Raw genomic sequence first — 14,601 nt, 5'->3', positions numbered from 1 at the left:
TGCTCGTGAGCACAGCAGGCGCCATAGCCATCGGGTTTCTGTTGTTTCATACAGCAGACACCGGGAGCTAATGTCTGCACTCGGCGATAACGGCAATAACAGGCATTTAACTCTTCTGAGACCAGAAACCCATTTTTTTTTAAATCTCTCCACTATATTGTAAGTAATATTAACTGGTGCCATTAGAAAGTACAACTTGTGGTAGGCCCCACACAAATTCGTAGCTTGTAAGCCCGCGCGGGCAGGATCCTCTCTCCTTCTGTACCAGTCTGTAAATTGTCTTGTTCATGCTTAGTACAATTGTCCGTATTATGTATGTGCACCGCTTATCATGTACAGCGCCATGGAATGAATGGCGCTTTAATAATAAATAATAATAATCTAATAGTTAGCGCTTAACCTGCGGATAGGAGATAACTCCAAATTGTCGGAATACCCCTTTAAGGGGTTAAGTAACTTTAACTGTATCTCTGCCTTCCCTTTCCTAAAGGCCTCATGCACACGGCCGTGACGTTTTTTACGGTCCGCAAACCGCGGATCCGCAAAAAGACGGAAGCCGTCCATGTTGCCTTCCACAATTTGCGGAACGGAACGGGCGCCGGCAATATAAATGCCTATTCTTGTCCGCAAAGCGCAGACAAGAATAGGACATGTTATTTTTTTTAGCGGGGCCGCGGGATGGAGCCACGGATGCGGACAGCACACGAAGCGCTATCCGCATCTTTTGCGGCCCCATTGAAGTGAATGGGTCCGCATCGGCGGCTCGGATGCGGACCCAAACAACGGTCGTGTGCATGAGGCCAAAGATTCAGCTTGACACCCGAGCCCTGTATCTATATACCCTGACCACCCGGGGACGTCCTTGGATCCTTCTTCTTACTTTTGGTAATATACAGAAGATTTATTAGTCATAAGACAATTGTCAACTTCTCCAGGAATTTGGGGGTGTAGCTTTATGGATTCGTAAAATGTGAAAGATTTATCAGTGGCGTGCCGCGTGTGCCACCATTTTGGCATCAAATGTTAACCTCAGAAACATAAACGTGTATGATTTGTATAAAGATGCACCAAATCTGTTACCCGACGTACACACTGTGAGCAAAAGGATGAGGTGAGTTCTTTTTTTTTTTTGCACAGAGAATAAAAGGGGGCGTTAATATTACTGGGGGCACTAATGGGGGTGTTAATATTACTGGGGGCACTAATGGGGGAATTAATATTACTGGGGGCACTAATGGGGGCGTTAATATTACTGGGGCACTAATGGGGGAATTAATATTACTGGGGGCACTAATGGGGGCGTTAATATTACTGGGGCACTAATGGGGGCATTCATATTACTGGGGGCACTAATGGGGGGATTAATATTACTGGGGGCACTAATGGGGGCATTAATATTACTGGGGGCACTAATGGGGCACTCATATTACTGGGGGCACTAATGGGGGATTAATATTACTGGGGGCATTATTAGGGAGCATTAATATTACTGGGGGCACTAATGGGGGCGTTAATATTACTGGGGGCACTAATGGTGGCGTTGATATTACTGGGGGCACTAATGGTGGAGTTAATATTACTGGGGGCACTAATGGTTGTGTTAATATTACTGGGGGCACTAATGGGGGCATTAATATTACTGGGACACTAATGGGAGCATTACTGGGGACTCTAATGAGAGAATTAATATTACTGGGTGCACTAATGGAAGCATTAATATTACTGGGGGTACTAATGGGAGCATTAATATTACTGGGGGTACTATTTATTCTGGGGGGCACTAATGGGGGCATTAGTAATTCTGGGGGGTGCTAATGAGGGCATTATTAATTCTGGAGGCGCTAATGGGGGCATTAATAATTCTAAATGGCGGTAATGGGGGCATTATAAATTTTAGGGGCATTATTAATTCTAAAGGGCTTTAATGGGGGCATTATTAATTTTAAGGGCGCTAATGGGGGCATTATGAACTCTGGGGGGCACTAATAGAGGCATTATTAATGCTGGGAGCCATATTATGACATAGCACCTTAATACCCCATGTTAAGCCACGCCCCCTTTAGATGTGGCTTAACAATGTATCTTTTGTTAGGAAAGGTGGCACCCTAGTGCCAGAACACGCTGGGAGTTGTAGTTCTGCAGCAGTTGGAGACCACTGTTCTAAGTGGACAACCCCTTTCAGTCACATTCCTGCGGACCATGAGCTAACAGGTGAATAGTACAGAGATTCCTTCTTTCTGCAGCTGTCTCCCATGTACCTACCTGCCCGTAGCTATACCCAGCAGAGGTTGCTATCTGCTGTGTATAACTCCGCGCTACGCGAGCGCCCTCTGCTGGTAGCTTAGCGGTACGCTCGCCGCGGCCGCCAAGTGTTTACACTGGGTTGCTGGGATGCAGGCTACGTCACTTCCGGAGTCGGTGTTGCCCGGTAACCGAATGCAGAGTCCCTGGCTCTCCTGGACTGAGAATAGGATCGGTGTCCCCCCGGTAGTGACGGTAATAATCTAATTGCCCCCACTGTGAGTTACAGAGCTAAAGTCATGCGGTACTACAACCCCCAGCATGACCTTCCTGCTGGGACTTGTAGTTCCATATAAACTAGGAGCTGACTAATTCATTATAAGTGAATTATTATGAATGAATGCAGTAATCTGTACAGGATTAAATATGTATGGAGGTAGGTGCGCCGCTGCAGGGAGGAGAAGCAACTCATGAAATACCGCCATATGTTACGAGATGACAAAAATGGCGCAGATTGTGACATTTTAGATATGGCGCAACACGTTATATATTATATGTTTCTTGTTCCGTCTCATGGCCGCCATACTTTACACTGCTGAAACTCGATCATCTCTCTGTTTTTTTTTCCTGCAGAAAGGGGAGCCGCCATGTTGCTGAGTCAGAGGAGCAGGCCCCGCTGCAGGGAGGTGACCGGTCCTGCACCCCACAATGTGGCCGTGGTAAGTTACCCAAAATCACTGTGCTGGGGGGTGTCCGACACCCTGCCCGTCAGGCCGAGGTATGGTGATGCTGTATGGGCAGTGTATGGCGGTATTATGTGAACACTGGATGGTGGTATGACGATGCTACATGGGCAGTGGTGGTATGGCTTGGTCACATGATAGTGGTATGATATGGGTGCTGTACTGCGGTATTGTTTGGCAGTATTGTTAGAACACTGTGTGGCGCACACTATATGGCGGTGAGATTGGGACAGTCTGCCACAATATTGTTTGGGCAGTGTATAGGGTTATTATTCGGGCACTTTGTAAGCAATCTGCAACAATATTATTTGGGCATAGTATGATAGTATTATTTGAGCCGTATGTGACAGTTTCATTTAGGCAATGTATGGTGGTGTTTTTTTTAGGCACAGTATGGATGTATTATTTACACACTATATGGCAGTGTTATTTGAGAAGCCAGTAACAATTTGGCATAGGCAGTGTATGGTTTTATTATTCAGACATGTCAGTGTTATTTGGGCACTGTTTGGAAATATTGTTTGGGCGTGTAATGACTGTTTTGATTGGGCACAGTATGGAAGTATTATTTGCACACGGTAGGGCAGTGACATTTGAGCAGGGTATGACAGTTTGGCGTGGGCAGTGTATGTTATCATTTGGTAAAGTTATGGCAGTGTTATTTGGGTACAGTATGACTGCATTATTTGCACGCTATATGGCAGTGTTATTTGAGTACAGTATGACTGCATTATTTGCACGCTATATGGCAGTGTTATTTGAGTACCGTATGACAGCATTATTTGCACACTATATGGCAGTGTTATTTGGGTACAGTATGACTGCATTATTTGCACGCTATATGGCAGTGTTATTTGAGTACAGTATGACTGCATTATTTGCACGCTATATGGCAGTATTGTTTGAGCAGTGTATGACATTTTGGTTTGGGCATTGTATCTTACTATTTTGGCACTTTATGGCCATATTATTTGAGTACAGTATGACAGTATTCTTTGCACACTATATGGCAGTGTTATTTGTGAATGTTGATATTATGAGGGCACAGCATAGCACCCGCCTTATTTTCATAGGCTGGCATGGCAGGTCTCTGCTTCTGTCATGGCCGCTCATCAGACGCAGTCGCTGATGCCTAATAATAGGAAACCACTGGGTTTTATCCCTGACCTCGCCGTACTTGGGGGGTACGTTACATATGACTGGAGGCGGGCAGCGTCACAGGGACCTGAGCAGTATGTCGGTGTGAATGGATCAGATCCCGGTAATTACTTTAGAAGGAGGTTCCTGCAGCCAAAAAACTGTTCTGTCCTTCTCTGTACAGAAAGCCAAGTTTCCTTCCAGCCGACCGCACGACTACATTATCCTGGAGAGACGGCGTCAGGATGACGTCAGGGAGCAGATGCTGACCTTCACCAAAGAGATAGACGTCAAAGACATGAAGAGCAAATGGGAGAGGCTGACGGACCACAAGATCCTGCACAACAGGGTCCAGAGGAAGGTCCACGAGACCATGGAAGACTACAGAATGCAGGTGGAGGAGCGGAGGGACAGGTGAGCCCCGCGTACGAGCTGTGTGATACACAAGAGTGCTGCCGGAAGCCGAGTGCAAGAGGGGGCTGCCACCAATACGGGTGTGTAAACAGGCACAGCGCCCCCCCATGACATGGCCAGCCACAGCGCCCCCCATGACATGGCCAGCCACAGCGCCCCCCATGACATGGCCAGCCACAGCGCCCCCCATGACATGGCCAGCCACAGCGCCCCCCATGACATGGCCAGCCACAGCGCCCCCCATGACATGGTAAGCCAGATCCCTCCAAAGGACTGCTAGAACAGTGCCTTTGTAAGGGTACTTACACACAGGGTGGATATTTCTGCTACAAATCCACAGTGGTATCCACAGCAGAAATATCCGTGTTCTGTACAGGTACCCTCAATATGAGGGGGGAAATCCACAGCAAATCCACAGATCCACCATCTGAAGGTACCCTAGCAATAACTCCAGTACAGTGCCAGCCCATGCCCCAGAACCGTTCCATCCTCAGTTTGTAAAATATTGTCTACCACTTTGCTCTCGTAACAGTGCCTGCCACAGTGTCCATATAGCAGGGTCAGAACAGTGCCACCATAACAGTGCCAGTATCACAGTGTCCATATAGCAGGGTCAGAACAGTGCCACCATAACAGTGCCTGCCACAGTGTCCATATAGCAGGGTCAGAACAGTGCCACCATAACAGTGCCTGCCACAGTGTCCATATAGCAGGGTCAGAACAGTGCCACCATAACAGTGCCTGCCACAGTGTCCATATAGCAGGGTCAGAACAGTGCCACCATAACAGTGCCTGCCACAGTGTCCATATAGCAGGGTCAGAACAGTGCCACCATAACAGTGCCTGCCACAGTGTCCATATAGCAGGGTCAGAACAGTGCCACAATAACAGTGCCAGTATCACAGTGCCTGCCACAGTGTCCATATAGCAGGGTCAGAACAGTGCCACCATAACAGTGCCTGCCACAGTGTCCATATAGCAGGGTCAGAACAGTGCCACCATAACAGTGCCAATAGTATTGTACAATGACAATAAAGGCATCTTATCTTATAACACAGTGCCTGCCACAAAGTGCCACAGTGTCCATATAGCAGGATAACAACAGTGCCACCATAACAGTACCAATATCACAGTGCCTGCCACAGTGTCCATATAGCAGGATCAGAACAGTGCCACCATAACAGTACCAATATCACAGTGCCTGCCACAGTGTCCATATAGCAGGATAACAACAGTGCCACCATAACAGTACCAATATCACAGTGCCTGCCACAGTGTCCATATAGCAGGGTCCCAACAGTGCCTCCATACCAGTGACAGCCACAACTCCCCAGAACAATATCAGCCGCAAAAACAAACCCACGTGACAAGGCAGAATAGCGTTTTTCATCCATTCGACCATTTTATAAAAAAATGTAAGGCCTCTTTCACACGACCGTATGGCTTTTTCAGTGTTTTGCAGTCCGTTTTTCACATATCCGTTGTTCTCTTTTTTGTTTCTTTTCCGTTTTTCCTTATGGCATATACAGTATACAGTAATTACATTGAAAAAATTGGTCTGGGCATAACATTTTCAATAGATGGATCCGCAAAAACGTAACGGATACAGATGCATTTCCGTATGTGTTTTTTTTTCGGACCCATTGACTTGAATGGAGCCACGGAACGTGATTTGTGGGCAATAATAGGACATGTTCTATCTTTCAACGGAAAAACAGAAAAATACGCAAATAGAATGGATACGAAGTTCATTCCGTTTTTTTTGCGGAACCATTGAAGTTCATGGTTCCGTATATGGAAAGCAAAAAACAGCCCGTAAACTGGGAGGGAAAAAAACGGTCGTGTGAAAGAGGCCTAAATGAAACATGAACTAAGGCATACCCCAAAATAATTGACAAAAAAAATTTACAAAATCTCCCGCAAAAAAGCAGGGCCCCAAACAGCTACGTAGACGTAAAAATAAAAGAAAGGTTATTGCTGTTCGAACATGATAAGAAAAAAAATATCCGGTCCTTAGGGCATAGTATGGCGCCCCCTGGTGTGTTGGTGGTCACACATGCTCAGTCACTCTCCCTAAGCCAGGTCTCCATGTACTGATGAATGCAGTAGAAATAGGGTTCTGCTGCCTATGCAGTATCATGGTAGTTGAAGACTCCCTCTGCAGGGGGTTTATGAAGGGAGTGTATCGTTAGCTGCCAGAGGGGGAAGGAGACCGATTCTGCCCAGAGCACAGCCCCAGCAGCACATTGACCAATGTTTCCTTACTCTATCAGACTTAAGGCACTATTGGAAGCAGAAGAACTGGAGCAAATAAAAGAAATGGAGTCTATGGAGGAGACCACCCTGGAAAGACAAGCCAAGATGAGAGAACGGGCTAAGAGTCTGCGAGAGAGAAGAGAGAGAGAGCGGCTGGCGATCGTGGCAGAGAAACGTGACCAGCAGTTCAGGTACCGCACAATAGCGGATATTCTTAATGGCATCTCTCAGTTTTATTGACACAAAATGTATTCATTTCTAATATTCTGTATTTTGTTTTCTTCTTCCTCACTATTGGAACGCAAAATACAGTATATTAATGTTTCCATTCACCGACAGCAAGCAGAGATTTCTTAACAGGAATTAAAAGGCAAAGCAAACAAAATATATTAAAAAAAAAAGGCAAACCGGACACCATTAAAGGGGTATTCCAGTCTGGGAAATTGATAGCCTATCAGGGGCCCGGTTCTCTAGGCAGTAGCGCGTCCCATAGGTGGGACCTGCTCCGATCTGACACTGATGACATATCCTAGCGTTATGCCATTAATGTCCCAGATGGGCAAACCCCTCTTACAAGTCACTGAATAGAGGTAAGTACATCTGGACTACATCACACTGCATATCTGTGGCAGGAATCGCAGTGTCAGACGCAGGTTTCTGCTGTGGAACCTCTTCTAAGTACAGTGCATGCATGTTGGATTGGCAATATGCAAAGATCCTATGTTGGAAATATTCATCAGGAGGGTCTGAAATCTTGTACATCTGATGGATAGGCATTCAGTGTAACTGTAAATCCTCTTCACCCCCATGGTATGACCCAATACATGGACTTGGCATCACTCCATGCTGAAAGGCAACATTGGCATCCAGACTGGACAACCCCTTTAAGAACCATGTCTCTATTATAATTGCTCCTTAGGGAGCAATGTGAGGAATTGCGAGCTCTGAAGTCGAAGATGCATCAGAATGAGGTGTGTACGGAGAGGATGGCTCAGCTGGCACTGAAGGAAGAACTGGAGAGGCAGAAGAAGGAGGAGGACATGCTCTTTGCTGAGCTCTGGGAGAAGGATCGATTGGCCAAAGTAGAGCACGAGGAGAAGAAGACTCAGCAGCAGATGGAGCTAAACCGAGAAATGGTAGATGTGCTGCAGGCGCAGAGGGCCGCTGCCGAGGCTCAGCGGATGGAGGAGAAGAGGCTGAAAGAAGAGGAGGCTCACTTACTGGTAAGGTTTTCTTCTGTCGAGGTATGTACTGACGGGAACCAGGAGGGTAGTAGCAGTAATAATGTTGTATCACCCGCAGGTGGAGCAGCGGAAACTGATGAAGCTGGAGGATGAGCGCGCACTGCGGGAGAAGCAGCAGAAACAGTCACTGGTCAGGAATATGCTGGATCGGTCCATCCACCTGAAGATGAAGCGCCTGGCCCAAGAACAGCAGGAGGAGCTGGCACTGGACATGAAGATCATGGAGCAAATCATGCAGGACAGTCACGATGATACAGAGGAGAAGCGCCTGCGCAAGGTAAAGGCTTGTTATGGACCTCATAGGGGGCTCATTCATGGAAAGGGTGGTCAACTCTTGTGGAGGCCAGAAACCCTACGGCCTTGTGGAGGCCAGAAACCCTACGGCCTTGTGGAGGCCAGAAACCCTACGGCCTACTCGTGCTCACATCAAGAGTTTGTCACAGTGTCAGTCTATGTAGAATATTAAAGGGATATCCTTATCTTAAAAGTGATAACACATCACTGGGATATGCCAGATAGCTATGTAGACAAGACCGCGGCACTAGTCAAGGTGATGCGGGTGCAATCCCTCTAGGCTGTAGGTTGTTGAGCCCATATACATCCAACATAGAAAATGAGGCAGCACTTCAAAGGTGGTGAAAAAATGGTGGACCGCTTTATTCACCCAACTTGCAACGTTTCAACACAATGAGGCCTTTCTCAAGCAATTAGACATGTGCATAAGTGAGGTGTGTGTGTATATATATATATATATATAGATATATAGATATATATATATAGAGAGAGAGAGAGGAGGGAACATGTAGAAACATTCAATTAAATAATGTAATCAAGTGCAAAACAAACCAATGTGATTATAGTCAAATATTGTAGGATCCAAACGTAAACAGGAATCACAGTAAATATTCCTTACATGTGCAAACACCACATATTGTGCCTAAAAACGTGAAAATACAAATATAGTGTAACAAGTGCTTATTGGTTAATGAACTCGTCATCAACTCCACGGCTGTCAATTAAAATATAAATCAATGTAATGGTGTCTAAAAACGTACAGGATCATCAGGAGGCGTGTGTCTCACGGCGTCCATCTTTAACTGCAAATTTGCACATGGATTAAAAGTAGTTTTTCTCCAGAATGAAGTAACGCTAAGTGAAAGGTATCATTACGGTCAGATGATATTACGGTCAGATCTAGCCCTACAAGGCATTGTGCCCGGTTTATCAGTGACTTCCTTGGTGACAGGTTCCCATTAACCCAATGAATGTAGAGAAATTCAGGTAAAACAGATTTCGGCCTCTTATAAAGATATACAGTATATTATGAGATTAAAGATAGGGCCACTTTCACATTAGCGTTTTCTGCGGATCCGTCATGGATCTGCAAAAACGCTTTTGTTACAATAATACAACCGCATGCCTCTGTCATGAACGGATCCGGTTGTATTATGTCTTCTATAGCCATGACAGATCCGTCTTGAACTCCATTGAAAGTCCATGGGGGACGGATCCGTTTTCTATAGTGTCAGAGAAAACGGATCCGTCCCCATTGATTTACTTTGTGTGTCAGGACGGATCCGTCTTGCTCCGCACCACATCGCGGACAGAAAAACGCTGCTTGCAGCTTGTTTCTGTCCGCGATGGGGATGCAACCAAACGGAACGGAATGCATTTTGCTGCATTTCCATTTCGTTCAGTTCAGTTTTGTCCCCATTGACGATGAATGGGGACAAAACGGAAGCGTTTTCTTCCGCTGTTGAGATCCTATGACGGATTTCAATAGCGGAATTGAAAACGCTAATGTGAAAGTAGCCTTAGAGATGACCGGACCATCAGTTGCCAGACTAGTAGACTTTACCATGACGCTTTCCCTTTGCTGTAGATGGAGCTTCAGAGAGAGCAGCAGACTTACCGGCAGTACCTGGCACGGCAGCTGGAGGAGGAGAAGAGACAAGAAAGGGAAATGGAGAAACTGATTGAGGCAGAGCTGGAGAAATCCTGGGCAAAGAGGGCAGAACAGCTTAGGCTGGAGAAGGAGGCCAGGAACCGGCTGATGAAAGATGTCATGGAGACCAGAAGACGGCAGATTAACGAGAAATGTAAGGAACAGTCATTTATGGCATCTTCCTGTTGTAGGACAGAGGTGGTCAGTCCGCCACATTATGGCACCCCTAGGTTGTCTTGCATTCAGGGAGAGTGCTGTGCAGATTCCCCGATCGCTCCTCTTACTCTTCGTTCACATCTCCGGCATTTCACATGTTCCCAATTTCACTGGATCTGGCATTGTCAGATTCTATAGTTCACCGCTCGATCCCCATTGACTCTAATGACATCTGTGGGGGATCCGGCTGCTTTCTGGCATAAATTCAAAGTTTTGGCCGGACAAAAAAAACCCTGCATGCAACAGCTTTTGGTCCAGACGACAGCCGGCATTTGTGCCGGATCAGCTTGCTGCAGATGTGAACAGGACCTTAATGATCAGGCAGAGAACAGTCCTCTCTATCCGGGCCCTGCACTCATCGCTATGATCAGTTCAGAGAGTAAAATCCATGTGCCGCCTCCTGTTAGAACCAGAACAACGCTGAAGACTGGAGGGGTGAGTAGTCAATCCTATGCCCTCCACCAAATCTTAGTAAAAAAAAAATGGGAACGGCAGCGAAGGTGTTAAAACAATAAAATAATGCATACTAACCAATCTGATCCCCCCCCCCACCCCCACCGCAGCCATGGCATGCTCTTGACTGCAGAGGTTGCATGCCCATACAGCACAAGACCGTTGAGTACAATGATTGGCTGCTGTGGTCATGTACTGTGGCGCTGGACTGGACAGGGTTTAAGCTGGCGAAAATGCTATCTGTTTTTTTAACTTAGACAACCCCTTTATCTATTTGACTGTCCTACACCACCAGGGATCCTTATATTAACCACTCTACTACCCTAGGCCACCAGGGATACTGGAATTAATCCCATCACTGCCCTGCACAACTAGGGATTCTGACACTAAACAACCGGACATATCCCCATTTTCACCCAGGCAGCTCCCCCCCCCCCCGATATGAGCATTGGATCATTTTATGCCCTGATTCTCTCCTGTATAACGGCTAGGGCAGCACTAAAGCCCGCCCATCAGTGCCGGTGATGTCACTGGCAACACTGCTATGCGGAAGCCTCCGCCTAGCAGTGTAAAATTATACACAAACAGCCCTTGCCCTGTGGAATACAGCACAGGGCTAGGGGGAGCATCGGAGCATGTTCACATCAGGGGGGGCTGCCAGGGTGAAAATGGGGATATGTTCGGGTTCAGCTCTGAACCAGAACAAACCCTTTAACCCCCTTCATTGCCCTAGACCACTAGGAATATTGACTTTTTAACCATTTTTCTGTCTTAGGCCAGCAGGTATGTTGCCATTAACCTTTTCAGTGCCTTAGACCACGAGGAATGCTTATACTAACACTTTTACTGTCCTAGACCAACAGTGATACAAACATTAACAACTTTGATGGCCTAGACCATCAGGGATGCAGACAACAAGTTCTGTTTTAAAGGGGAAAAGTGATCAGGTCCCAAACTGGTCTGCTCGCAAACTACAAACCTTAGAGGAAACATTGGTGCCACATATAGGGTGTAAATAAATTTGCAGCCTGAAACCTCATACCAGTATCTATATAGCGGGATAATACAGTGGCCAGTGCCATCAGGGATCTGTATGACGGTGACAACACTGCGGTGGTGACATCAATGAGGTAATTTCCTCTTGAGCTATTTTTCTTGGATTATATTTGTTAGTGACATTGTGGTTCTGGTGACAGAACGGGTTCGGTCGGGGGATTTTATAACCCTGCGATACACTGAGCTCTTCTTCTATTCTGTTTTTATTTTAGTGGAGAGAAATGCCAAGGAACAGGAAGAACTGGCACGAGATAAGGAACTTCTGGAAAAGGCGATTGCAGAACACAAACAGCTGGAAATGGAAAGAAATACAAGGTAAGGGCCACAAATGGTGGGAGGCAATTACTATTGTGCTATGTTTTCATAGCTGAGCAACATTTGGCTCCAACTCCTGAGACTGCGGCTTGGTCGTTCCACCATGCTTTACATTACAGCTCTGCTTGTTTAAATTTGACACTACTCGTAAGGTGATTATAGACCACAAGTAAAGGCTCATGCATCTGGGACCACAATTTGCGTTCCCCAAAACACGGCCAACATCTGTGTGGATTCCGCAGAGGAATCCAGACCCATTCAACTTGAATGGGAACATGATCCGTCCGCACTGCAAAAAAGTAGTGCTTCCGTGCCTCCGTTCCGCACGGACCTATTCAAGTGAATGGGTTCGCATCCGTGATGCGGAGTGCACACAGCCAGTGCCAGGTGAATAGGCTTGAGATTTGGTACCAGGCCCGGCTAGAACCCCTTCACTTGGCTGGTCAGCAGTGTTTCTGGGAGATCAACTATTGATGGCTTTACTAAGGGAAAACCCCCTTAAAGGGGTTGTCCTACTGGTAATACAAAATTACATAAAGGGGTAAAATCGCATAAAAAAGTCAAATACAAAAGTACTATTCTCCCACTGCTCCTGTTCCTATGATTTCCAGGCCCTCTGCCATTCCCTACTTTTTGGTCCCTCTCACAGAATTGTGACTGCCAAGCCGACCATCGTCTGAGGGCTCGTTCACACGACCGTTGGTGCCCCGTGCCTGTGCTGTGAACTGAAAATTGCGGTCCGCAATGCACGGGCACCTTCCGTGGGGCAGGCACATGGGGATCGCAGACCCATTCACTTGAATGGGTCCGCGATCCCTCCGTTCCGCAAAAAGATAGAACATGCTCTATCTTTTTTGCGGTGCGGAGGCATGAAATGGAACCCCAGAAAGCACTCCGTAGTGCTTCCGTTCCGCATCTCCGGATTTGCGGACCCATTGACATGAATAGGTCCGCATCGTGCTTGCGTAATGACAATGGTGTCTGTGTATTGCGGATCCGCAAATGCAGTCCGCAATACGGGAACGGGACACCAACGGTGGTGTGAACGAGCCCTGAGGAGGGTTACTTCTGTAGCCAATGATTGGCTGAGCAGTGACATTTCCCATGTCGAGAGGGACCAGGATGTAGAGACCGTCTGGAGACTTGGAAAGAATCATTACGTGAGCAGCGGGAGATTGCTAAATTGTGTATTACATCTTTTTTTTTTTTTGCCTGGCTGGACAACCCCTTTAACTGCGGCATAAATCGGCTTTAGATACTGTATAGAGGGAGAGCTCCTTCAAAGCTGCTGGACCTCAATATGAACGTTTAACCTTGGCCAGCAGCTGATTGGCATTGAGGTCATATTCTTCCAAATCACACTGAATATCTCATAAGGAATTTATGACTTTCTCCACAGGAACATGAAGACTGGCAAGCAGTATCAGCAGGAACTTCTCTCTCAGGTAGCTTATCATCAGCTACAGCGGGAGGCTGAAAAAGAGGAGGAACGGAGAGAATATGTCGCCGGACTAGAAGCCGAGAAGTCCTACCAGCAGAAGCTGCGGGATATCCTCTCTAGACCTTATGTCCGGAAGGAGCATGTTCATCCCCTGAGGAGGACACGGATCTCCAGCCCCAAAGACTGGTTACCTCAATGACCCCCCACTCGTTGTCCATAACCAGCAGCAGATCCCACGCAGCCTAAGGGCTCTTTCACACGAGCGGATGCCGTGTGGGTAATCTGCTGCGTGAAAGAGAGCCAAGCCCCGTTCCGGACAGCAGAGACTCGGAGCAGTAACATGATTGATAATGCTCTTTGCATCTCTGTGATCTTTTTACTACAAAGTTGTCACTGTGATTTTATAGTAAAAAAGGTCAGAGAGGCAAAGAGCACTATCAATCATGTTAATGCTTTGGGTCTCTGCAGTCCGGAACGGGGCTTGGCACTATTTCACGCAGTGGATTCCACGCACAGGTTTACTAAAGGGCATCTGACAGCAGATTTGTCCCTATGACACCGGCTGACCTGTTACATGTGCGCTTGGCAGCTGAAGACATGTGTGTTGGTCCCAAGTTCACATGTGTCCGCATTGCTGAGAAAACTGATGTTTTATTATATGCAAATGAGCCTCTAGGAGCAACGGGGGCGTTACCATTACACCTAAAGGCTCTGCTCGCTCTGCAACTGACGCGTCCTCTGCACGTTGATTAAAAGGGCCAGACAGTGTAAACGTGATCACGCCTGGTCCTGACTTCTTTAAAGGGAACCTGTCACCCAAAAATCGCCTATTAAGCTGTTTACAGTACCTTATAGTGCTGTATAGTCGTTTCCTGATGCACTTTTTGTTAGTTTTGCAGCATGTATGCTCAGTCAGAAATCGATGTTATATTCAGCTGCTGCCCCGTGCTTCAAGTCAGGCTTGAAGTCACGGGGGCAGCGGCCTCGGCGTCTTACATGGCCCTCTCCCCGCCCCCTGCCTCTGTGACTGACAGCCGAAATCCGATTCCGGGACCGCGCTCAACGGCCGCATGCGCAGTAAAGGGCGGCAGGAGTGCGGTCCCGGCTGCCGCGCGTACTACGCGCCGTCTTACTTTCGCC

The 14,601-nt window shown here is 47.1% G+C and overlaps 1 protein-coding gene across 4 annotated transcripts in view; it reads left to right on the top strand.

Annotated features, from left to right (window-relative positions):
• The window catches only part of CFAP53 (cilia and flagella associated protein 53), a 147,867-nt gene extending 134,082 nt beyond the window's left edge, over nt 1-13,785 (top strand). For 3 of the 4 annotated variants that reach the window (XM_044276331.1, XM_044276332.1, XM_044276330.1), the window contains 8 exons: nt 2,875-2,960; nt 4,306-4,535; nt 6,809-6,982; nt 7,711-8,014; nt 8,094-8,312; nt 9,918-10,134; nt 11,918-12,020; nt 13,420-13,785. In XM_044276331.1, the coding sequence (XP_044132266.1) occupies nt 2,889-2,960; nt 4,306-4,535; nt 6,809-6,982; nt 7,711-8,014; nt 8,094-8,312; nt 9,918-10,134; nt 11,918-12,020; nt 13,420-13,660 (1,560 nt within the window). In that variant the 5' untranslated portion in view covers nt 2,875-2,888 and the 3' untranslated portion in view covers nt 13,661-13,785. Of the gene's footprint in view, nt 1-2,432; nt 2,497-2,874; nt 2,961-4,305; nt 4,536-6,808; nt 6,983-7,710; nt 8,015-8,093; nt 8,313-9,917; nt 10,135-11,917; nt 12,021-13,419 lie in introns of those variants that run through there. The other variant, XM_044276329.1, reaches the window with a different exon arrangement.
• The last annotated feature ends 816 nt before the right edge of the window (nt 13,786-14,601 follow it).

Source organism: Bufo gargarizans, chromosome 1 (assembly GCF_014858855.1).
Source record: "Bufo gargarizans isolate SCDJY-AF-19 chromosome 1, ASM1485885v1, whole genome shotgun sequence".
In the NCBI taxonomy this organism is placed as follows: Eukaryota; Metazoa; Chordata; class Amphibia; order Anura; family Bufonidae; genus Bufo; species Bufo gargarizans.
The sequence above is the reverse complement of the archived record's forward strand: the minus strand, read 5'-3'. Positions and strand labels throughout refer to the sequence as shown.